This window comes from Aulonocara stuartgranti (assembly GCF_965226115.1).
Source record: "Aulonocara stuartgranti genome assembly, chromosome: 3".
Lineage (NCBI taxonomy): Eukaryota > Metazoa > Chordata > Actinopteri > Cichliformes > Cichlidae > Aulonocara > Aulonocara stuartgranti.
The window spans coordinates 68,491,180-68,514,207 of NC_138941.1; the positions used below are offsets into that span (position 1 = coordinate 68,491,180).

At 41.4% G+C, this 23,028-nt stretch overlaps 1 protein-coding gene across 10 annotated transcripts in view; it reads left to right on the forward strand.

Annotated features, from left to right (window-relative positions):
- Positions 1-23,028, forward strand: part of LOC309693526 (uncharacterized protein) — a 311,788-nt gene that overhangs the window by 130,987 nt on the left and 157,773 nt on the right. For 3 of the 10 annotated variants that reach the window (XR_014272662.1, XR_014272665.1, XR_014272667.1), the window contains 3 exons: positions 2,316-2,421; positions 2,862-5,053; positions 22,570-22,654. The exons of 4 other annotated variants lie outside the window; for them this stretch is intronic. Coding sequence is in view for 1 of the 6 variants with exons in the window: in XM_082512836.1 (XP_082368962.1) it covers positions 2,404-2,421; positions 2,862-4,661 (1,818 nt within the window). In the remaining 5 variants the exon portion in view is untranslated. Of the gene's footprint in view, positions 1-877; positions 916-2,315; positions 2,422-2,861; positions 7,152-7,318; positions 8,681-22,569; positions 22,655-23,028 lie in introns of those variants that run through there. 3 more of the 10 variants (XR_014272668.1, XR_014272666.1, XM_082512836.1) reach the window with 3 other exon arrangements.

Below are 23,028 nucleotides of genomic sequence, written 5' to 3' on the forward strand. Positions count from 1 at the left end.
TCCATGTTTTCTGTTCCATATTTCTGAAAGAGGAAAAAAAAATCATGCAATCAAAACCTGGATCCCGGCCATACTGCTGAGCTCAGTGCTATAGTAAAGTGAGAAAGTGATATTTCTATAACTAATGTGATATGATTAAATATGTGATTAATACATGAGAAGAAAAATCTGCCTCCACAACACCTACAGGCCAGTAGACACTCTTTCACTGATGAGGATGTACACATCCTGGACAGGGAGGAACGCAAGTTTGAGCGTGGCGTCAAGGAGGCCATCTACATGAGAAGGGAAAGACCATCTCTGAATCGCGGAGGGGGACTAAGGGGACATCTTTTGCCATCTTACAATGCTGTGATTGCAGCCATTCCCCAACTCTCTGTGAATGGTACTCATGGCCATTGATCAGTGGTCTTTGATCCGTGGTCATGAGAATTTACATAATTATGATGAAGGAACTGACCTACCAGCCCATTGTTCCTTCAGTGGTTCTAGTTACTGTTTATAAGATTGGGGAAACCTGCAGTCAGCTGAGACTGAAGAAGTCACTTGGATGAGTGACGAAACGTTTCTCCCACTGAAAACGCTACGTCCAGATGAACAGAATCAACTTTTTGAGATTTACTTACCTGAATGATTGAGCATGCATCGAGAAGAATTTAGAATGGATTACCTTGCTGAATCCTTTTAGACAAGGGACTTAGGACTTACTATCTAATTGTGTCCCACATAGATGATGTTCTCCAGTGCCCACTGTAATGTGGAGAAGCTCACTTTACGATTTTTTGATCAGTAACAAGACAGAACCAGACGTGGAAGCTGCGGGATGCTGGACGGGCTCAGCTGAACCTCTAGCTGTCATGGCAGGATGCTGGATGGGCTCGGCTGAACATCCAGCTGGCGTGGCAGGGCGAGCAGGTGCGAAAACCTCTGGCTGAGGCATGGCAGGTGACGGCATGGCAACCACAGACGGCAGGGCGGGCTCTCCAGAGCACTCAGCAGGAACTGATGGTGGAGCGGGAGCTGTGAAGTGCTGGGGTGGTTCGCCTGAACCCCCAGCAGACACTAGAAGAGTCTACACAAACTGCTCAATGACCCCCATGGAAGCAGCAACAGGCTCTTCGGGAGGTCCAGAGCAAAGTTAGTCCTCCAAATCAGCCTCTGGATAACCTGGCCTGGGTCTCAGTCCCACAGGGGCTTTGCTGAGCCTCATGGCTAGCATCTCCAGTGAAAACAGTCTTGAAGCCTGACTTCTTAGAAGCATGGGTCGTGGCATGATCAATACACAGAGATGCTAGATAATTGTGCAAAGGGATAAGATGTTCTGTGGAAGACTTGGGCAGTAACTTGTCAGTCTTAGTCCTTTCATGAACATGAACAGTCTCTTCATAACCGGGCCAATGAACTGGCAAATCTGTATTGATTTTAGCTTCCTCCTTAGAAAAAACACGCGGCACACAGTCACCCACCTCATGCTGCTGTAAGCCGCGGTGATGACGTGGACACCGCCTCCTCCTGGAAGCCACGGTTGTGGAAGTTGGCTCTGTCATGGCTGAGGCGAATGTGGTGCTAGAAGCAGCGAAAATATGTTAAAAGTTTATTTTGTGACCCAGAAAGATTAGTATGAGTAATTTTAAAACTGGAGTTTGGCTGGGCCGCGCTATGAATTCTGGGATATGGTAGTAATTTGGACAGCCTTCGACACGTCGCTGTGACGTAATCGGTCTACAAATGCGGCCTCAGGAGGATGCAGCCCATGAATTTGGACATGTCCAGAGTATAATCGCAGCCTTTGCGGTTAGAAAATTGCACTTGATCATGTCGCGATATTATCGCAAATGCGATATATCGTTCAGCCCTACTAGACGGCCAACACGTTAACGAGCTAACTGCGCTAACACACCAGTTCCCACCCATGTAATTGAGCATTGCATGGCACATCCAACATACTGTTTTACTTTAGTCCATGACTCGCTTACCTTCAGGGTCATACGTCACATGAAAACCAAAATAATTCCAAACGCCAGATCTGAATGAGGTTGGGGGAGGTGCCCTGCGCTCTTCCTTCTGTCTATGCTGTCTGTCTTGAGCGCTCAGTGGATCTGTGCTCGACAGTGCAGCCTAGGCGGAGTAGTCGAACGCAGATTCACTGAGCGCTCCACACAGACAGCATCGTCAGAAGGAAAGTTGATAAAATAAATTACAAATGTTGTATTGTTCGATACATATGCGTACCGAACCGAAAGCACTGTATGGAACGGTTCAATATCGATACGAATATCGTTGCACCCCTAATATATATACTTTTTGTGTCCCAGCTGAGTAACAGGAAGAGAAGAGTCTGGTGGTGCAGCAGAGGAACAATTTCAGCCATTTGGACTCAGCTCAGCCACTACAGAGGAAACAATGACTCCAACACAAATGGTGAGAAGAACATCACAGTTACACTGTTATTGAAACTGTGTGTACAGCTGGTCGGTTTTTAAAAGCCTGTTATCTTTATCTTTTCCATCCTGGGCTCCTCCATACGTACAGAATCTACATTCACAACCAAAAACCACAGAAGTTGCAAGAAAATACAAAGATCTTATTTTCTCTACACACATTGAAACAACAATATCATCAGTTGAACTAAAAAAAATTTTCTGAAGTAAAAGAGATTCTTTGATGATCAATATTTCTTCAATAGTGTCATTTTGTACAACTCTCATTGTAGCACATCATTGTAATGTGATACTATCACCAGAAGGTGGTGGTAACACACCAACAATGTGTTTTTTTTTACATGTCTGATTCCACCAATTTCAGTTTGTTCCATGATTGAATTTCACTCACTGCCTGTGTTTGTATCTCTGTCACTGCAGGACCAACATGGAGCAAGAAGTCAGCGCTCTCAGGAGGCCGACAAACCTCACAGAAGAAAGGGGGAGAAAACCTACAGCTGTGATGAGTGTGGGAAGGAGTTTACCCTGGCTGGACACTTAAAACGACACCAAATCATCCACAGTGGAGTTAAAGCGTACAGTTGTGACTTGTGTGGAAAGTCTTTTACCCTGGCTCAAACCTTAAAAACACACCAACTCACGCACAGTGGAGTTAAACCTTACAGCTGTGAGTTTTGTGGAAAGTCGTTTACCCTGGCTCAAACCTTAAAAACACACCAACTCACTCACAGTGGAGTTAAACCTTACAGCTGTGAGTTTTGTGGAATGTCTTTTACCCTTGCTGGAAACTTAAAAACTCACCAACTCATCCACAGTGGATTTAAAGCGTACAACTGTGACTTGTGTGGAAAGTCTTTCACCAAGGCTGGAGACTTAAAAAGACATCAAACCATTCACACTGGAGTTAAACCTTACAGCTGTGGGTTGTGTGGAAAGTCTTTCACCCTGGCTAAAACCTTAAAAACACACCAACTCATCCACAATGGAGTTAAACCTTACAGCTGTGAGTTTTGTGGAAAGTCTTTTACCCTGGCTAAAACCTTAAAAACACACCAACTCATCCACAGTGGAGTTAAACCTTACAGCTGTGAGTTTTGTGGAAAGTCTTTTACCCGGGCTGATAGCCTAAAAACACACCAAGTCATCCACAGTGCAGTTAAAGCACACAGCTGTGAGTCATGTGGTAAGGCTTTTGCTCAAAATAGCAGTTTACAGAGGCATCTAGTTACCCACTCTGGAATTAAGGCATACAATTGTGACTTGTGTGGAAAGTCTTTTACCCTGGCTGGAGACTTAAAAAAACACCAACTCATCCACAGTGGAGTTAAACCTTACAGCTGTTACTTGTGTGGAAAGTCTTTTACCCTGGCTGGACACTTAAAAACTCACCAACTCATCCACAGTGGAGTTAAAGCGTACAGTTGTGACTTGTGTGGAAAGTCTTTTACCCTGGCTCATAGCCTAAAAACACACCAAGTCATCCACAGTGGAGTTAAACCTTACAGCTGTGAGTTGTGTGGAAAGTCTTTTACCCAGGCTGGAGACTTAAAAAGACACCAAATCATCCACAGTGGATTTAAACCTTATAGCTGTGACTTGTGTGGAAAGTCTTTTACCCAGGCTGGAGACTTAAAAAGACACCAAATCATTCACAGTGGAGTTAAACCTTACAGCTGTGAGTTTTGTGGAAAGTCTTTTACCAAGGCTGGAAACTTAAAAAGACACCAAATCATTCACAGTGGAGTTAAACCTTACAGTTGTGAGTTGTGTGGAAAGTCTTTTACCCAGACTCAAAGCCTAAAAACACACCAACTCATCCACAGTGGAGTTAAACCTTACAGCTGCGAGTTATGTGGAAAGTCTTTTACCCAGGCTGGAGACTTAAAAAGACACCAAATCATCCACAGTGGAGTTAAACCTTACAGCTGTGACTTGTGTGGAAAGTCTTTCACCCAGGCAGGAGACTTAAAAAGACACCAAATCATTCACAGTGGAGTTAAACCTTACAGCTGTGAGTTGTGTGGAAAGTCTTTTACCAAGGCTGGAGACTTAAAAAGACACCACACCATTCACAGTGGAGTTAAAACTTACAGCTGTGACTTGTGTGGAAAGTCTTTTACCCAGGCTCAAACCTTAAAAACACACAAATCATCCACAGTGGAGTTAAACCTTACAGCTGTGAGTTTTGTGGAAAGTCTTTTACCCTGGCTGGAGGCCTAAAAAAACACCAACTAATCCACAGTGGATTTAAAGCACACAGTTTTGAGTTGTGTGGTAAGGCTTTTGCTCAAAATGGCGACTTACAGAGGCATCTAGTTACCCACTCTGGAATTAAGGCGTACAGCTGCGACTTTTGTGGAAAAAGTTTCAGTGACAAACAGTACCGAAATAATCACCTACGGATTCACACTGGAAATGATGTTTCCTGCTGTGATCAGTGTGGGAAACTGTTTGCAACCGATGCACAATTACGACGACACATGTTTAGCCACACTGAGGAGAGACCTTATAAATGTGACCTGTGTGAGAAGACTTTTAAAGCTCCACATCAGCTGAAAAAACACCAACAGATCCACACAAGAAAGTAACTCTACAAGTGCAGTTACTGTGAGGTATGTATTTAGTTTTTTATCTTGTAATTTTAACCTGATTGTTTGGAACAAGTCTGATCAGTAAACTTATGGAGTTATACTGAATGAACTGTTTTGAAAAATGAAGACTCATTTTCACTCAGTAAGCTGAGTGTTGTAATTAGAGCTGGGCGATAGAACGATAACGATATGTATCGCGATATAACTTTTACTCGATAGAGAAATTAAGCTATCGCGATAGACCTCGCCGCTCTCGTCCTCTTAAAAAAAAAAAAAAAAAGGTCAGCCAATCTAAATTAAGTAGCGCAGAGCCGAACCAATCACAGCCGCAGCGTCACCTCGCGTGACTTGTTACGTACAGCACAAGTGCCAAGCCGCACGTGGGTTTGTTTGGGAAGCAGCCAGCGGAGGAAATGAGTGTGCCGACTAGAAAAATCAACCGAGCGTGACCGAAGAGAAAACAGATGATGGTTCCAATGCCGGAGAGATTGTCGAACGGAAGAGCCATAGAAGTTCCGTAGTGTGAAGGTATTTCGGCTATTTCAAGTCTGACAAAAAACAGAGTAGCATGCACTGTAAATTGTGCCGAAAGCAAGTCTGGAAATACAATAAACTGGTGCATGCGTCACACTGTGCGCCACGTTATTGTTTCGGTGAAATGAATTTCTACAAGACTGTTTCTGTTAATTGTACTCTCTGCAGTGTTTAAATGCTTACATATATACACACAGTTACTGTCAGTCCACACATACGACTCGGTTCTGCTTCTATGCCCCAGCTTTGTTTACTTTTTCCCACCGAGGCTTCTAGACTTCTGATTGGCCAACATTTCTGCACGGTTAGGAATCTAGCTCCACCTGCTGCTTTGGCATGTTCATAGCAGCGTTTTCCTTCATTTCTGCCTTTATGTGTGGACGGGATTATTTTTTAAAACGGAAACGGAAAATCTCCGTTTTCAAAAATACCCGTGTACGTGTGGACGTAGCCTCAGTCTCTGACTGGAAGCGCTAATTCGTCATTCGGCTTTTGTCAGACTAAAGTAACTGTTAAAACTGTTTGAAAAGCTCAGCTATACAACAATGAGAGATTGAGAATTTCCTTTTAGTTCTCAGTTTATTTGATATTGACAAAAGTTAATTAGTTTTGTCTGTTCTTCTGTAAAACAAACTAAGATTTATTTTTAGAATTAATATTTTGTTTCTAAGTGGAATTGACAATTTAGTAGTCTGTTTCGTTTGTTCTGTTTTGAAACTTAAACGCTTTAGCGGCTGCCTTTTGTGTAGTTTGCAATATTTGCCTTTATTTATCTGAAAAAGTCTCATGTTCCTTAAGTACATCTACCCTGTTGAACTTATTATGGGAAATAAATATTTAAATAAAAACAAGCTGCTGATTATTTCACATTTTACTTGTGAGCAACAGCACATTTAAATCTTACAAATATAGTTATTTGGCTTATATAGTGATAGATATCGTTATCGCCTGAAATGAAAAAAACATATCGTGATATGAAAAAATCTCATATCGCCCAGCTCTAGTTGTAATGTAATATTAGATTATTCTGTTATTATATGTTACCTTATATATGTAATCAAAGTAGTTGAATTAGAATACTGCTGTAGATCACATTATACCCTTTAATATAGAGTGTGTGAGCTGTATGTAGTTTAGTTCTCATTATACTTTTGAGTTAACAGAACATATTCACATATTAGTTCATTAGATAAATGTGCATCACTCTGTATCCTTGATCTGCTGGGAATGTGTTACACTGTTTTCTTGACATGCTTAATTGTTGAATCATGAAGAGAAGGTTGTAAGCAGGAGACTCTGTGTCTAAAGACAGGGGAGATAGACAGACCACATTCCACACCCCCACCTTACAGAAAGCAGAGAAACAACTGCCGAGGTCATAACTTAGGCGCTGTAACAGAGAAAAAATGTGATGTTTTGGCTTTTACGACTAGCTGGGGGCCACTAGAGACTATAAAAAGCTGAGCAACCCGTCACCATTTTGAGACATGTGCCTGACCCTCTGGTAGCATCTCTCCCGTCCGGACGTTGTAATGCTCTGACTGTTGAATTGTATGGAAATAAATGATTGTTGATTGAGCATTTATACACCGAGTATTGTCCCTCCTTCAGCCCAAAGATTCAAAGAATTGGGAGAATTCAACAGTAAACATTAAAATATAATTGGACGTTGGCAGAGATGCTCTTTATTTCAGGCAACGTTCAGGATAAAATTGTTGAAGGATTTCCCCGACTTACAACGTCTTTGTTTAGAAGTGGAGCGACGCACATGGATCCATTTCTCAACCCTGTCGTCACTGTGGTGGTGGGAAAGAGTTTCTCTGTGATCTTTGTGGAAAAACTTCCAATCATCAACGGGACCTAAATCCACATCAACGTAGCCACACTGGAGACAAAGTGAACTACTGCAAAGAATGTGGGAGAGGCTTCCACACACCAAGTACATTAAAAATACATGAACTCTTCCACAGTGTGGTCAAAAAGCACATCTGTGACCAGTGTGGGTCATCCTTCACCACTGGAAATAAGTTCAATGAAAAAGCATAAGGGAATCCACACGGGAGAGACACCATACAAGTGCAGACACTGTGACAAAAGCTGGTCACAATCAGGTCATAGTAGAGCTGGGTGATAGAACGATAACAATATGTATCGCGATATAACTTTTACTCGATAGAGAAATTAAACTATCGCGATAGACCTCGCCGCTCTTGTCCTCTTAAAAAAAAAAAAAAAAGGTCAGCCAATCCAAATTAAGTAGCGCAGAGCCGAACCAATCACAGCCGCAGCGTCACGTCGCGTGACTTGTTACGTACAGCACAAGTGCCAAGCCAAGCGGGTAATGGAGGAAATGAGTGTGCCAACTAGAAAAATCAACCGAGCGTGACCGAAGGTTACCGAAGAGAAAACAGATGATGGTTCCAATGCCGGAGAGATTGTCGAACGGAAGAGCCATAGAAGTTCCGTAGTATGAAGGTATTTCGGCTATTTCAAGTCTGACAAAAAACAGAGTAGCGTGCACTGTAAATTGTGCCGAAAGCAAGTCTGGAAATACAATAAACTGGTGCATGCGTCACACTGTGCGCCACGTTATTGTTTCGGTGAAATGAATTTCTACCAAATTTGTGTAAAGTTGCAAATAGAAATTTCCAGTTAACTCTGTCAAATGCTTTTTCTGCGTCTAAAGAGAATATTGTAGTTTCTAGGTTTTTACTGTATGAGTAGTCTATCAAATTAAGTAATCTACGTGTATTTGTTGATGAGTGCCTACCTTTTATGAAACCAGTTTGGTCAGGATGAATTAAGAGGGGGGTTATTTTCTCCAGTCTCTTTGAGAGAGCTTTGCAGATTATTTTAAGGTCTACATTTATAAGGGATATTGGACGATAGCTTGAGGGATATACAGGGTCTTTGCCTGGTTTTAGCAGGAGATTAATGTTTGCAGAATTCATATTTGATGGAAGTCTGCCCTTTTCTTTAATTTCCAACAACGTTCTGTAGAAAACTGGTGCTAGAATCGACCAGAATTCTTTGTAGAATTCTGCAGGAAAGCCATCTGGACCTGGAGCCTTATTATTGTGCATACTTATCAGGGCTTCCTGGAGTTTACCTGGTGTCAGTGCTGAATCCAGTGCCATTGCTTGAGTGTCCAATAATTTTGGAAGAGTTATGTTGTCCAAAAACTGATCAATTTCTTTTTTAGATGGGTTTATTTGTGGTGAATACAACGTTTTATAGAAATCCCTGAAAATGTTGTTTTGGATCCTCTTTCATAAACTGGTTAAAAATATTATATAATTCCCCAACAGCTTGTGTTAGAACAAATGACCAGACATCCTCCAGCTTCTGTCTCTTGAGGGGCACCAGGCAGGGATGCCCACTCTCCCCTTCACTATTTGCAATTTTTATTGAACCACTAGCAGCAGCAATTAGACAGAATTCAGTAATTAAGGGCATAAAATGCAAGAACGTGGAACATAAAATCAGCCTTTATGCGGATGATGTGTTACTCTTTCTCCAAAATTCACAAACCAATATCTCTGGGGTGATTGAATTGATAAACTCTTTTGCAAGAATATCAGATTACTCAATTAACTGGTCAAAATCTACAGTCCTACCGATTAATTGCTCCTTCCATAATTCCTCTTCTACACCACTGCAATCGGGAAATATAAAATATTTAGGTATAAATGTTTCTCCCAAGCTTGCAGATCTAACTAAATTAAACCATATCCCACTTTTAAAGAAGGTAGAAGATGATCTGGCTAGATGGAAATGTCTACCCATATCACTCATGGGAAGGGTTGCCGCTATAAAAATGATGGTCTTACCAAAAATAAATTATTTATTCTCAATGATCCCAACTAAACCGCCACAAGATTGGTTCAGATCTCTAGATTCATGTATGTCCAAATTCCTTTGGAAAAATAAACCCCCACGTATAAGCTTAAAAACACTACAAAAGACCAAGGATAAAGGAGGACTAGAACTGCCTAACTTTCAGCACTACTTCTTAGCCAACAGTCTTCAGTTTATCTCAGGATGGCTAAAACACACCCTCTTAGATGAACCTTGGCTAGATGTAGAACAAGCACTCTGCAATAATCTAGAGATCTCAGACCTACCATTTATCAGCTCAAACATCCAACGACATGAATGCTTTAAAAGCATCAACATCAGCTCTTCTCTGACAGCATGGTGGGAGTTTCTAAAATTGACGGCGTCTTCATTAATCCCATGCAAACGTACACCTATCTGGAACAACCCTGACATATTACAAAACAATAATATGATAAACTTTTCAGATTGGAGTGATAAAGGAATCAAATATTTAGAACATATACTAGAAGGAACAGAATTTATTTCATTTGACGGACTAGTTACACAATATGGGATCAACAAGAAAAGATTTTTAGAATATCAACAAATTAAATCCATAGTAAAAAAGAAATTTAAACCGGGTCAAGTTGAACTACAAACACCACCAAGTGTGGTTCAATTTCTTACTCTTAAACCCCCCAAATTACTATCCAAAATATACAGAATGCTTTCTAAAACAGATGAATCAATATCACTTCCTATTGCAAAATGGGAAGCGGATTTATCAGTTAACTTAGACCTAAACTTCTGGTCTCAGATTTGCTTAAAAACCTTTCATCTAATTAGAAATCCCAGTCTTCAATTAATTCAATACAAAATATTACATAGAGTGCACTATACAGGTCATCGGATGTTCAAGATGGGCTTTACGTCTACCAACAACTGCTCACACTGCCAAACCAATTCACCGGACAATTATATCCACGCTCTTTGGTTCTGTCCACCAGTTCAGAAGTTTTGGCGCGAGATATGTGAAGACTTATCAAAGTGTCTGAAATGTAACATTCCAACTTCCCCCTTAGTGTGTTTGTTGGGCAGCTTAGATAATGGCACTTCAGAAAAGAATATCGCCCATGTGGTTTTCACTGCCCTATGCATAGCCAAGAAAACAGTCCTCATGAACTGGAAAAATAAAAATAATCTTAATTCTAACCAATATAGAAATTATCTATTAGATTACATTAGTCTTGATACAGCCTCTGCCACCACATCAGATCAATTGCTCTGGGCTCCTTTGATCAGCTCCATCACCTAGTGGGGGTGGGGGGTCATAGTTTGGTCCCGCCTTCACTGTTGTGATGGTGTGGGGGTAGGGACAGGCTTAGGGCATCGGTCGGTTCCCCGGAGGCATCTTCCTTGGGGGGCTCAACCCGGGGTAGCGGTCATGTCCGGTTAGGGGCTCTGTTGGCTCTCGGGTGACTGTTTCCTCGCGGCTGCGTGCAGCGGGCTAGGGGAGGGTCTGTGCTGACGGACGTGGGTTACTGACCTGGTAGCCTGGCTGCCCCTGGGTGGGTCCGGGATGGGCGTGAGGTTCTGGGGGCGCTCCGTCTCTGGGTTGGGGCCCGGGCCGGGCCTCGGGGGCCCGGGTCCTGGTTGGTGTGTTGCCGGAGTTGTGGGCGGGTGGGTGCATGGGGGCCCAGTCCTGGAGCAGGGTGCCGCCGGTGCATCGAGCCACCTGGGGGGCTCTTCAACTGGTGGGGGAGATTGTCACATCTTGCAGGAGCTTTCCTCTCTTCAGGAGCTCTCTCTGCAGGAGGGGGAGATACAGGAGAGGTGGAGGAAGATCTCAGCCTGGGTGTTTATTGTCTTATGTAGTCTGGAAGATGAGTGGATGGTGGGGTGGGTGCAGTTTTCTCTGTGGTGGGGTTGGGTGGACTGTCCCGGGCTCTGTGGGGCCGGGCGGCGCTGCTGCACTGGGCCCGGTCTGGATGGGCCTGGGCCCCCTTTCCCTGGCGGGTCGCGGAGTATGGGGGTGCCTACTGGGGTCAGCGGGGGAGCTGGCCCCAGGGAGGGGTCACTTGCCCCTCCCTTCCTTCCCTCCCCATCTCCAGCTGCCTCCCTCTTCCCGCTCCACCACAACCACCCACACATGCAGGGCCTTGGAGTAGGGGTATGTCACCAGGGTGCAGAGGAGGCTACCCCCCCCCTCTGTTCCCTTCTGGCTGCCTCTGCCTCAATTTTATCCCACAACTTAGACATTCACATTACTCACACTCTCATTACACATACATATAGGATCTTGGGGGTGGGCACGATACACGGAGTCCAAAGTACCATCAGGGTGTACACCCCACCCCTGGCATCGTTGCCCACCTCTCAATTTTAAATACACGTAGACATTGAGGGCTAGCAGGAGGGACCATGCGCTTACCTGCTGCTCTCTGGCAGGTAGCTCCAAGCCCTCCTGGGTTTTAAATGCACCTTAGAACACACATGCATCAACATTACAATGAGCGGGTGGAGGGAGGTTCGGAGTCTTCTCTCACCCCCGTTCTCTGCGACCTGCTGGAGCAGGGGGGCTAGGACTAGGAGGAGGAGTTGGCCGTCCGACTGCGGTCTGGAGTGTGGAGCCTTCCTGCTGCTGCGGAGTCGGGCGGTCTGCCTCCCCCCACCGCAGGGAAAAGGGAAACACCACCTGGGTCTGGGTGCAGTTCCCCCCTCCAGGGGCGGGGGCACCTAGACCCGGTTTGTAGAGTACGCTTGGGAGTGATCATGTGTACAACGTCTCTTTATGTCTGTCTCCACGTTGGTTGAGTGTGGAGTAAGTGCATATGAGAGCATGAGGGTGGGAATGGATGTTTGTATCTGTGTGTGCCTGTATGTCTGTGTCTATATGTCAGGTTGGGTGTCAGGCGCCACCTCTCTGGGGACATCTCAGGCCCTCCAAGGTTTGGAGGCCTATCTCCCCCTACCACCACTTCCCCTGCCAGTGGCGGACCCCCTCAGACATCGGTGCGTTGGTGGTTCTTTGTGTCCGGGGATGGGCGTCCGGGTACACACCGGCTCACTCCTTGGCGGCCGCTTATCGGGGCCTGGAGCCTGGGGCTCGCTCGGGCCACTTCGGAGGTGGGGTGCCCCCGGCCTCTCGGCCTGGGGCTCGGTCACTCAGGCGCAGCTGCTGCCGGCGGAGCTCACCGGGCGCGTCACTGCAACTCCCCCTGGCTTCTGCTCCGCGGCTGCTGAGTGAGCCCTCATCTGGGACTCTCCTCAGCTCTTTCCGGACAGTGCGCAGCTGCCTCTGTTGGTCTTCCTTGGTCTCTTGTGTTCTGGGGGCCTCTGGATGTCTGGAGTTTTGATCTCCTCCACACCTGCTTCACGCCCTGGAGAACGGGGCTGTGGCCCCCCCACACCCTCTAGCAGATTATTACATGAAGGAACCTTTTAAAAAACAAAAACAAGTGCGTCCATGCTCACAGGTATACACACGGGTGATCACACCCACAAACTACACCCTTTTTGGCTCCTACCTCAAAGCACACTGTGTTCTGTTGATCTTATGTGCTGCACAATAATGTTTAACATTTAGTATTTACTGTCATATTCCCATATATCATTGTGATGTTGTTTATTCTATTTACTCTTGTTCTCTTCTGCTTGCTTTCTTTTTTTCTTTCTCAGCAGGTGATCCAGGTGATTGATATATGCATTTTTTTTTCTCTGCCCGTTCTGTTGGTTTTTGTCTTTTGCCCTTCTCCCCCGTCCCTCTTCTCAGCTGTTTCTCTTTCCCTCTTTCTTTCTCCCTTCTTTCCCCCAGTCAAGTCTGTCCCGTATTCAGTAAGTGAAAATAAAATAAACAATAAAAGGTGAATCAAATGGACCATCGGCAGGCTGGGATGGTCAGTTTGGTAAAGTAAATCCGTTGGGCATCTTTCTTTGCCTTTAGACAACAATTCTGATGGCAAAAGAGCCAAACGGGACAGGCCAAAAAAAAAAAAAGAAGAAAAAAAAGAAATGAATTTCTACAATACTGTTAATTCTACTCTCTGCAGTGTTTAATTGCTTGCACACAGTTACTGTCCGTCCACACATACGACTCGGTTCTGCTTCTATGCCCCAGCTTTGTTTACTTTTTCCCACCGAGGCTTCTAGACTTCTGATTGGCCAACATTTCTGCACGGTTAGGAATCTAGCCTCCACCTGCTGCTTTGACATGTTCATAGCAGCGTTTTCCTTGATTTCTGCCTTTATGAGTGGATGGGATTATTTTTTAAACCGAAAACGGAAAATCTCAGTTTTCAAAAATACCCGTGTACGTGTGGACGTAGCCTCAGTCTCTGACTTGAAGCACTAATTCGTCATTCGGCTTTTGTCATACTAAAGTAACTGTTAAAACTGTTTGAAAAGCTCAGCTATACAACAAGGAGAGATTGAGAATTTCCTTTTAGTTCTCAGTTTATTTGATATTGACAAAAGTTAGTCAGTTTTGTCTGTTCTCTGTAAAAGAAACTATTTTTAGAATTAATATTTTGTTTCTAAGTGGAATTGACAGTTTAGTAGTCTGTTTTGTTTGTTCTATTTTGAAACTTAAACGCTTTAGCGGCTGCCTTTTGTGTAGTTTGCAATATTTGCCTTTATTTATCTGAAAAAGTCTCATGTTCCTTAAGTACATCTACCCTGTTGAACTTATTATGGGAAATAAATATTTAAATAAAAACAAGCTGCTGATTATTTCACATTTTACTTGTGAGCAACGGCACATTTAAATCTTACAAATATAGTTATTTGGCTTATATCGTGATAGATATCGTTATCGCCTGAAATGAAAAAAACATATCGTGATATGAAAAAATCTTATATCGCCCAGCTCTAGGTGATAGTAACAAACTTGAACGTACACACATGGAAGTGAACTTCAGCTGTGACCAGTGTGACAAGAGCTTCAGGAATCTCAGTTCATACTCCAAACAGAAACGATCCCAAGCTGTAAATAAACTGTTTCACTGTTACCAATGTGCAAAGACATTCACTTCATTATCTGCTCTGTGCAAACATCAGTCTGATCATGCAGGACTGAAATCACTGGATGTTAATAGGAAAATTGTGCTTACTCAGTCAGTATAATCTTTCAATGATATAAGTTTGCATATGGTAGAATGCTGCATGTAATCATTTTTGTGTAGAAGTATATAGTTGGTGGCATATTGAAAGAATGTCTCATCCTTAGGAGGTCTGTAACATTCTAGGGTGTTCACCCCCACCTCCTAGGAGCACGAGAGCGGTCGTACCTTGTCTTATTGTTTTACGGTAGGATTAACGTTGTTATGTCAGTTTTAATTTAAGTGCTTTTTTACATATAGATGAACTGTTGGATTTTCCAGACCAGCAGGTTAAGGGAAGTAGTTTATGGGGCCACACTCTGACGACCACACACACACACACACACACACACACACACACACACACACACACACACACACACACACACACACACACACACCTCCACATTCCAATGTAAGGAACAAACGCTCCCTGAAGTATAAATAAAGACCAGGGCAGTTTCTCAGTGCGAGCCTCAGTGCTGGAAGCTGCCCTTGCTAGCAAGAAGTTCTGTGTGTTCCTCTTCTCTGAGTCTTTACTGAAGAAGTGTTTTAGAGTATATTTCTTAACACTGGATCACAATGAATCTGAAGAGAGAGAAAGATCCTCTTCTGGTTTCAGGCTCAGACTTAAGAACCTTGAGATCAGGCTCCACAGAGTTCAGATGGAATCTCCTGTAAAGAGTGTCAGCTGATGTCACACTTGGATCTGATGAGGTACTCTGATTTCTGGACCTGCAGTGAATAATCCTGAATGTTACATTTAGGAAGCTGCATGTATCAAGTTTATATCAAGTTTATTATTTTTCCTTTTAGAGATTTTAATTCTCTAAAATGTTATCCCTGTTACATTATAGTCTTTGTTTCCTTAGGACACAGTAGTGTTTAGTAGTTGTATTCATTTTATGTGTTACCTAAGTTAAATTTCAATCCTTCATTCATATTTAATCTTTTGCTGAGGTAAAATCTTCTCTTAAATCATTTTCTCCCAAAGCTGCAAATATTTTCACAGCAGTTGCTCTTAAAACTTCCAAAATGAACTAAATCTGTCCACCAGCTTTCTGAAACAACACCTACTATGACTTTATGTCCAGAAAAAAGAAACTCAAGCTAACCTGGTTTTGGGCTGTACTTCCATGTAATGCCAGTTTGTACCAAAAGATGAAGCAGTGAGTCAGTGTAACATTTATTTAATTAGGCAAAGACCACATTCATATTCACAGTGGCAGCAAAGAATTGTTGAAAGTTAAAAACAGCAGCACACATCAGGGCCATTTTAAAGATCACAGGTGACTACTTTTACTGGCAGCCACTCTCAGAAAAATTTGGGTTCTTAAATGGTTCTTCTGATGTCTATGGTCTTTAAAAGAACCATCATACGTCAAAGAACCTTTTTATTTTGAAGATGGTTCTTTAGCTATTACAAATGGTTCTTTAAAGAACAAAAGGTTCTTCATCCTTAGCTATCTGAGTTTGTTGGTGTAAAATGGCATAAATAATATTCACTTTAATGAGGGAGTGAATTAAACTGTGTGTTTTGTTTGTGTGCAGGGGGGGGGAGGGGCAGATGGTGGAATACTGAATATTCAAATTAAAGTTAGAAACACTTGCTTAAAAATATTCTGGTGGCAGGGGTGGGGGCCAAAGCCTAAAGACCCCCAACACCCACCCTGCAAACCCACTGATCACAAATAATGTGGTAACAGAATATAGAATTTATTATTAAGCCGTTTATGAATATGGTGAATTTATAAATTAGCAATTCATTCGGGGATATTAGACAGATTCAGATACTGATCTATATCAGATCTCTCGCTCGCTCTCTCTCTCTCTCTCTATATATATATATATATATATACATATATATATATATACACACATTCTGGGAAGAAAGGATTCTGGGAAGTAGCTAGCTAGCCGGTCGTCACGGCAAAGCTACGAGAGCGTCTCTCAGCATGGGCCCGAAAAAAGTTCTGTCAGCCGAGGAAGGAGACGATATTAAGAAGTCGCTGGAGTTTATGACAGAGGAGATTTCTACTGTCAAACTGCAGCAGAAAGCCATCCTGGACCTGGTCGAGGAAGTTAAGGCTCTCCGCATCCAGAACGCCGAGAAGGATCGGCGGCTGGCGTACCTGGAGAACAGAGTGGCGGATTTGGAGCAGTACACCCGGATGAACGATGTTATCATCACGGGGCTTCGCATCAAACCCCGGTCATACGCCCGGGCGGTCGCCACTGATAATGTAGGAGGGCCAGGAGAGGAAGATGTCAACTCCACGGAGCATCAAGTGGTTACCTTTCTACGGTCCAAAGGTGTGGAAGTGGATTATAACAACATTGAGGCTTGCCACCCTCTACCCTGAAAAAATGACAGTAACAAACCAGCCATCATTGTGAGATTTGCAAACAGAAAACAGAAAACAGCACTGTTAAAACAAGGAAGGAAACTGAAAGGATCCGATGTCTTCATGAACGAACATCTGATAAAAAGAAATGCGGACATTGCCAGGAAAGCACGTTACTTGAAGAAACAGGGAAAAATTCAAAATACATGGACCACCAACTGCAAAGTATTCATTAAACTCAATGGAACACCGGAACAAGCCAAAGTGTTGGTCATCAGAAATATGGAAGAGCTGGACAAATACTGAGGTCAACTTACTCTGGAGGTATGAATACACATGTGACGTGACACACAACACAACACATGGCACAGTCCAAAAGAGCTTCATCTGCATCCGGCAACAATATCAACATGACTCATTGGAATTCTCTTTATGATAATCTGGAACTGAGAACATTTCGATACACAGACCATAATGTTCTAGACTTAGAAAAGGATATAGACCCGGAAAATAATTTCTTCTACAACATCAGCTGTAACTGCTGCTACTTCACTGATGAACAGTTTAAGCACACCATCAACACGGAAAATAAATGATCAATAATCCATTTTAATAGCAGAAGTCTGTATGCCAACTTCAACAATATAAAGGAATATCTAAATGAGTTGACAAATCCATTTGGAATTATTGCCATTTCTGAAACATGGATCAATGCGGAGAAAGGAATGGACTTTGGACTGGAGGGATATGAAGTGAATTTTGTAAATAGAAGGAACAAGAGTGGAGGGGGAGTAGCTGTGTATGTGGATAAAAACCTAAACTACAAGGTGGTAGAAAGTATGACAACTGTAATTGATAATTTACTAGAATGTATAACAATTGAAATTTATAAGGAAAAAGAAAAAAATGTAATAATTAGCTGTATATATAGAACACCTGGCTCTAGTATTCAAGTATTTAATGACTTCATAGAGGAAATAGTCTCTAAAACAAATCAAAAAGTTATGTTTATCTGTGGTGATTTTAATATTGACCTGTTGAATCCAAAAAAGCATAAAATGACCGACGAATTCCTAAACACTATGTACAGTTTGAGTTTACATCCTAAAATAACCAGGCCTAGCAGAATTACACCACATTGTGCCACCTTACTTGACAATATTTTCACTAACAATATGGAAAACAACATTGTGAGCGGAATATTAATTAATGACATCAGTGATCACCTACCAGTTTTTGCAGTTTATGACACTAATTATAAGAAAAATCAGCATGAAGAACAACTGAGATACAGACGGGACAAGGTGTACAAAGAAGCTGATATTGATATTGCATATGGAATATTTTTAAGAATATTCATGGAGTTGTACGATAAAAACTGTCCAACAATAAAATACAACAGAAAGCACAAATATTCAGATAGACCATGGCTCACTAAGGGTTTACAAAATGCATGTAAAAAGAAAAATACACTCTATAGGGAATACCTAAAACAAAGAACAAAAGAAGCTGAAAATAAATATAAAAAATACAAAAATAAGTTGACCAATATTATACGTGTATGTAGAAAGGAGTATTATCGTAAAATATTGAACAACAATAAACATAATATGAAAGGAATATGGGATGTTTTAAACGGTATCATTAAAAATAATTCTGGACAACAAAGTTATCCACAATACTTTATCGATAATGGCAATATTATGGAAAACACTGCTGATAAGGTCAACAGCTTTAATCATTATTTTGTAAATATTGGACCAAAACTGGCAGAACAAATTCCTGAGTCACTGCCATCAGTAGAATGTAGTGAAAACCTGATTGATAGGAACCCTAACTCAATGTTCTTCACATCAGTGGAGGAAAAAGAAATAATTGACATTGTACACATGTGTAAATATAAAACATCCACTGATTGTAATGATATTGACATGAAAATCGTCAAGAAGGTGATTGAAGGAATTGTAGGACCTCTAACATATATTTGCAACTTATCATTTCAGACGGGAAAAGTGCCAAACAAAATGAAAATAGCTAAAGTTGTGCCGCTGTATAAAACCGGGGATAGACGCCACTTCACAAATTACAGGCCTGTTTCTTTACTACCACAATTCTCCAAAATCCTAGAAAACCTGTTTAATAAACGATTAGACAAATTCTTAGATAAATATAAATTACTCTCTGACAGTCAATATGGATTCAGATCAAAAAGATCAACATCTCTGGCATTAATCGAATCAATTCGAGGAGATTACGAATGCTATAGATCAGAAACAGTATGCAGCTGGAGTATTTCTGGATCTCAAGAAAGCATTCGACACAATCAATCATGACATATTAATTAATAAACTGGAACGGTATGGGATTAGGGGGGTTGTACTGCAATGGGTGAAAAATTATTTAAGTGACCGGAAACAATTTGTGAAGCTGGGTGTCCATTCCTCATCATGCTTGGACATTGCTTGTGGTGTTCCACAAGGCTCTGTACTGGGTCCAAAATTATTTATTATTTATATAAATGATATTTGTAAGGCATCTGATATATTAAAATTAGTATTATTTGCAGATGACACAAATATTTTCTGTTCTGGGGGGAATCTAAAGGAGCTGCTGGATACAATTACTTCAGAAATGTGCAAAATTAAAAAATGGTTTAACAGGAACAAACTATCGCTAAATCTAAGTAAAACTAAAATTATCTTATTTGGGAATTCCCTTAGAAATGCACAAGTGCAGATTCATGTAGATGGTGTGGAAATTGAAAGAGTACTTGAACATAAGTTTCTTGGTGTGATTATAGATGATAAATTAAACTGGAAGTCTCATATAAATCATATACATAACAAAATTTCAAGAAGTGTCTCAATCTTGAGTAAAGTAAAACACATTCTGGACCACAAATCACTCCACATTCTCTATTGTTCCCTGATTGCACCGTATTTGAATTACTGTGCAGAGGTTTGGGGCAATACTTACAAATGTTCGCTATCATCAATCTTTATATTACAAAAAAGGGCCATAAGGATAATCCATAAAACTGGTTACAGAGATCATACAAATCCACTATTCTTAAAATCAAAAATTCTAAAATTCACAGATCTGGTTCATTTTCTCACAGCACAAATTATATATAAAGCAATAAATAACCTGCTTCCTGACAATATTCTAAAAATGTTTTCTAAAAGGGAACGGGGATACAATTTGAGGGGGGAATTAAATTTAAAACATCCTCGTATCCGTACAACATTAAAAAGTTTTTGCATCTCTGTGTGTGGAGTGAAGCTGTGGAACAGACTAAGTAAAGATATGAAGCAATGTCCAAGCATGGCGCAGTTTAAAAAGCGGTTTAAGGATATGGTTTTTACAGGGTACAGGGAAAAGGTAGAGATTTGATAGGGTGTTCTTGTCTAATATTTTCATGGGTGTGCGCATGCACGGGTTTGTTGGTATGGGTATATATGTATGTGTATATGTGTATATATATGTGTATATATATATATATATATATATGTATATGTATATGTATATGTATGTATATATATATATATATATATATATATATATTTTTTTTTTTTTTTTTAATTTGTCATTTATTAAAAGTATAAATATATATTTTAAATATATATATATTTTAACTCAAAAGTACAGTTTTTAAATTTAACCCTAACCCTTGTGCGCGTTTTTTATTTTGACAGCGAATGCGCACCTGCGGACCACTTATGTGCAGCCCTGGTTATTTAGCTCGTCATATTGCAGCCACAGAAATTATTTTGTCCATGAAACCATAAAGCTGCACTTTCTTTTTGCCTTATAGTCTGATTTGTCATAACTTCTCCGTTTTGTGGTAAGCTTTTCTTTGGCTGTCACTTCTTCACCCTGACCTGTCTTAATTGGCTCAGCAGAACTAAAATATATATCATGCTGCTTTTACACACGCACTCACATAAGCTCAGCGATTCTCTGCGCGATCAACCTCTCACATGTTTAAGCTTGCTGCGGGAGATTTCACTTGTCATGTTTGGATAGTAAGCTAACGATTAATAAGACGATGTCAGAGGAATTGGTGCACAAATTATCATCACTCACAGATCAGTGCTGTCGCTCTCTATACACAGTTGCACGATTATAAAGTGAAAGCAAAAAAACAAGCGCAAATTCAAACGCGATTTCAATATGTCACATATTGACAGTGGCTCACCGATGCCAATGACATAATTACCCAGCTACATTTCTGAAAGAATGCAAAAGCATTGACATATATTTTTCCTTCCTACAATAGCCCGACGGGCAGGGTAGCCCATCTGAAAAAAATCGCTAGCCCCAGGACGTCGGGCTAGCGATATTGCGAGCCCTGTATCTGATTGAGGAATCACTCATCTTTGGGGAAGAGAGTTTATTACAGAGAAATGTCTCTTTCCAAAATAAAAGCTATACTATCCGCTTCTTCTGGGCTATATTCTCAGCAGCATAAGGAGAATCATGTGCTAACAGCTGTCTAAATGACTCGGCTAAAGTTAGTAGCATGCTTGTTGTTTTTGTCTTTGCACTAGGATGATGTCGGCGTAAATGTGCAGTCATATTCGTTGTGTTCCCACTAGTGCTTTCAGGTTAATCTCGTTGAAATGACCTTAATGCCACAACACGGCAAATCTCCATTAACGAGCTACCGCCGATCGCCCCGTGCATGGGGCTAGACGGCCAACACGTTAACGAGCTAACTGCGCTAACACACTAGTTCCCACCCATGTAATTGAGCATTGCATGGCACATCCAACATACTGTTTTACTTTAGTCCATGACTCGCTTACCTTCAGGGTCATACGTCACATGAAAACCAAAATAATTCCAAACACCACATCTGAATGAAGGTGGGGGAGGTCCATGTTACAAGGAGAGCTTAACTTCTGTCTCGCTAGCTTTCCCAGCGCTCTTCCTTCTGATGATGCTGTCTGTGTTGAGCGCTCAGTGGATCTGCGCTCGACAGTGCAGCCTAGGCGGAGTAGTCGAACGCCGATTCACTGAGCGCTCAACACAGACAGCATCGTCAGAAGGAAAGTTGATCAAATAAATTACAAATGTTGTATTGTTCGATACATATGCGTACCGAACCGAAAGCACTGTATGGAACGGTTCAATATCGATACGAATATCGTTGCACCCCTAATATAAATGTGTATATATATATACATATATATATATGACAAATTATGCTCCAGTCATTTGATGTTACCAAGATAATGTCCGTTTTTATTATAGTTAAAAAAAAATTATGTACATTTCATTTATTGAACATCATATATTAGGCAAAAAAAGAGGTCATTATACTAACAAGACCAGATAATCCAAAGCATAAAATATTCAATATTTATCTGAAGAAGGCTTAAAAGTTAGAATAAACGGTGGTACAGTGGTTAGCGCTGCTGCCTCACAGCTAGAAAGACTCTGTTCAATTCCCGGGGTCAACATGGTGCCTTTTTGTGTGGAGTTTGCATGTTCTCCCTGTTTCTGTGTGGGTTTCCACCCACAATCCAAACATACATATCTGAATGACGACCCTGCCATGGACTGGCAACCTGTCCAGGGTCTACCCCGCCTAAAAAAAACAGCTGGGATAGGCTCCAGCACTCCTCCGATCCTTATGATGATAAAGCGGCTTGGAAAATGAATGAACAAAAAATAAATAAATAAGTTTTTGATGTCACAGAATAAAACAATGTAATGGCATTTTGTTTTGTTTTAATAGATCATGGCTCAGCAGTGGACTGTTGGAGAAGTATCTCTTTGGCTTGGGGAAAATGAATTGGCAGATTATCAACAGGTCTTTGTAGGTGAGCATTTCTATGGATGTGCTATATCAGTGTCCACGGTGCTCCACAAGAAAACCAACATATGAAAAACTGCTGAAACATCAACAGATATACCATGAAAGTGAATGTGGATTCTTCATTGTCTGCGGACTAGAAGACTGTCCCAGAAAGTTTTTGTCTGTGAAATCTTTGAAAAATCACATAAGGAAGAAACATAAATATCAGAAACAAGGATTAGAGTCTGCCCCAGACTGTGACCCTGTCATCCAGGAAACTGTTGAATTTCCCCAATCATCTGAACGAACTCTGAGTGAACTTGTAGAGAACTTTACGGAGACTGTGAGAAAACAACTGGCATTGTTTTCCTTGAATCTCCAAGAGAAAAGTATTGTAAA